Source organism: Ochlerotatus camptorhynchus, unplaced genomic scaffold (genome assembly GCF_037179485.1).
Source record: "Ochlerotatus camptorhynchus isolate MF236.1 unplaced genomic scaffold, CSIRO-AGI_Acam_v1.1 ptg000370l, whole genome shotgun sequence".
Lineage (NCBI taxonomy): Eukaryota > Metazoa > Arthropoda > Insecta > Diptera > Culicidae > Ochlerotatus > Ochlerotatus camptorhynchus.
The window spans coordinates 3,521,495-3,524,214 of record NW_027040858.1 but is presented as its reverse complement, the minus strand read 5'-3'; the positions used below and the strand labels follow the sequence as shown (position 1 = coordinate 3,524,214).

At 48.7% G+C, this 2,720-nt stretch overlaps 1 protein-coding gene across 1 annotated transcript; it reads right to left on the bottom strand.

Annotated features, from left to right (window-relative positions):
- Positions 1–2,040: 2,040 nt before the first annotated feature.
- On the bottom strand, positions 2,041–2,616 carry LOC135710049 (uncharacterized). The gene has a single exon (XM_065232500.1). The coding sequence runs from the start codon at positions 2,614–2,616 to the stop codon at positions 2,041–2,043; it is 576 nt and encodes a 191-aa protein (XP_065088572.1).
- Positions 2,617–2,720: the final 104 nt, after the last annotated feature.

Here is a 2,720-nt window from a genome sequence, read left to right as displayed (position 1 = left end):
TCCGATTTCTTCATAGTCCACCGAAGTAGGCGCTAGTATACTCTCCACGCACGAGACAATGCATCGGCGACGTAATTTTCACTTCCACTGACATGTTGTATATCCGTAGTAAATTCCGAGATGAAACGTAGGTATCGTTCTTCATGCGGTAGCCGAGAGCTGGAATCGGTTGTTAGCGCGTATGTTAGTGGGCGATGGTCAGTGAAGATCGTGAAGTTGCGTCCTTCAAGGAAGTGCCGAAAATATTTCACAGACATTTTCATCGCAGTCAGTTCACGGCCAAAAGTAGAGTATTTCGTTTGGGACAACGAAAATTTTTCGGAATAAAATCCGAGTGGTTCCCAATTCTGACCATTTAGCTGCTGCAAGACAGCCCCCGCAGCAATATTTGAGGCATCGATCATCAGAGCTAATGGTTTCGACGAGTCAGGATTGTGAAGCAGTGCTGTCTCCGCTAATGATTTTTTACAACGCTCGAAGCTTGATGAAGCTGCATCTGTCCACTGTAGTTTACGTATGTCGTTTTTCCTGTTCCCGGGAATAAGCTTCTGCAACTCAGCTTGGATGTCGGATGCATGACGAACGAAGCGTTTGTAGCCGTTGGCGAGTGCCAGAAAGCGACGGAGTTCCTTGACTGTTGTCGGTTTCTCGTAGTCCATAATGGCTTGGACGCGTGACGGGAGCGGCCGCACTCCATCACTGCTGATCTGGTATCCTAAAAATTCCACTTCCTTTTGGGCAAACACGCTCTTACCCAAATTTAGAACGAGTCCGTGCTGGCGTAGGCGGTCAAACACTATGCGTAGATGCTCCTGGTGTTGAGCAAGGGATTCAGAAGCGATGCATATGTCATCTATAAAGACAACAACGAAATCAAGATCACCAAAGATTCGGTTCATGTAGCGCTGGAACGTCTGACTTGCGTTACATAACCCAAATTGCATGCGGGTGAACTCAAACAAGCCAAATGATATGATGACCGCCGTTTTGGGAATGTCTGCTTCCTCCACCGCAACCTGATGATACGCTCGCTCCAGATCAAGAGTTGTGAAAACGGACTTACCATGAAGCGAATGCAGCAAATCGTGGATGTGCGGTACCGGATAACGGTCAGGTGTAGTGATATGATTTAAGCGACGGTAGTCACCAACGAAACGCCATTTCCCGTTCTTTTTCAGCACACAATGCAAAGGACTTGCCCAACTGCTACTCGATGGTCTGCATATTCCTAGGTCACACATAAGGCGAAACTCTTCCTTAGCAGCTTTAACTTTGTCCGGATGCATTCGTCGAACTTTAGACGCCACGGGTGGTCCACGAGTAACTATGTGATGGGTTACGTCACACTGCGTGACAGAACGAAGCGTCGATGGCAGAGTTATTTCCCGGCACTCCATTAACAAATCGTGGAACGGATGATCGGCACCAACAAGTGTTACACTGTGCAGAGCAGCAGTCATCATACCTCCAGAAGACTTCAATCCTGTCTGGCCATCTATCAGTTTTTGGTTTTTCAAATCGACGAGTATGCCGAAGTGCGCCAAAAAATCAGCACCGGTTATTGGCATCGTCACTTCAGCAACGAGGAAATTCCAGGTGAATCTTCGTCTCAATCCTAGGTCAACAGGAATAAATTTCGTTCCAAATGTCCGAATTCTACTTCCGTTGGCTGCGTGGAGCTGTTCTATAACGGTACCGTTCAATCGATCTCTCCTGGAGGCAGGCAATATTGTGACGTCCGATCCAGTGCCGATTAGAAAGCGTTTATTGTTCGTCCTGTCAAAAATTACCATTCGGCGACTTTCCGACATTCCGGCCACCACCGCCGATGATGGTGGGGAGGATGCTAGTTTTTTGAGCTCCATGAACACGGTTCTCGGCACCGCTGAGCATCGTTTCCATATTTCCTATGGTACCAGCACAGTCCGGATCGTGATGACGAACGAGAACCACTTCGGTTTTGCGAAAACGAACGGCCTCGCTCAGGGTTGGGAGCTTTCAGGCGTCGGATTTCCGCTGTGAGAAGTTCGATCTGCTCTGCTAGCTTCCTTTCACCACTGTTGCTGTACGTTGGTTCGTTGTGCACCATGGCAACTGCGGAGGACTGACCGTTGGAGGCGTCGGTGATCTTGTCTGCCATATTTCAGCCAACTTCTCGATGGTACCATCGTGGCATGTGAGAATTGGTCGAATGTTTGCCGGGAGGCGTTGAATGAAAATCATTTTGAGCAGATTGTTATCCACGCCCAAACCCGTCGACAACTCTCTCATCTTTGCCAACAGATGCGTTGGGCGCATATCGCCAAGATCGTGGGCCCCCAGCAGCTGTTCGAAGCGGCTTTCAGCAGACAGGGCGAAGCGAGCAATTAGGCGATCTTTCACTGTTTTGTATTTATTTTCCGCTGGGGGAGCAGCTACCAAATCGGCTATGTGACATATAACCGATTGATCCACTTTGGCCACGATGTGGTAAAACTTGGTTTCATCATTGACGATTTTCGCAAGGTGGAATTGCGCTTCCGATTGTGCAAACCACATAGCCGGATCAGTTTTCCAAAAATCCGGTAGTTTTACCGCGACAGATGCTGCTGCGTTGCTCCCGTTATCGTCCGGCATTTTGAGGTTAGTTTCGGCTTTGAGATCGAATATCGGCGAATAACCGTGAAATCGGACCGAAACTTCTAGATTCGCGACGTCGCGGGTCACCAATGTAGCGATCG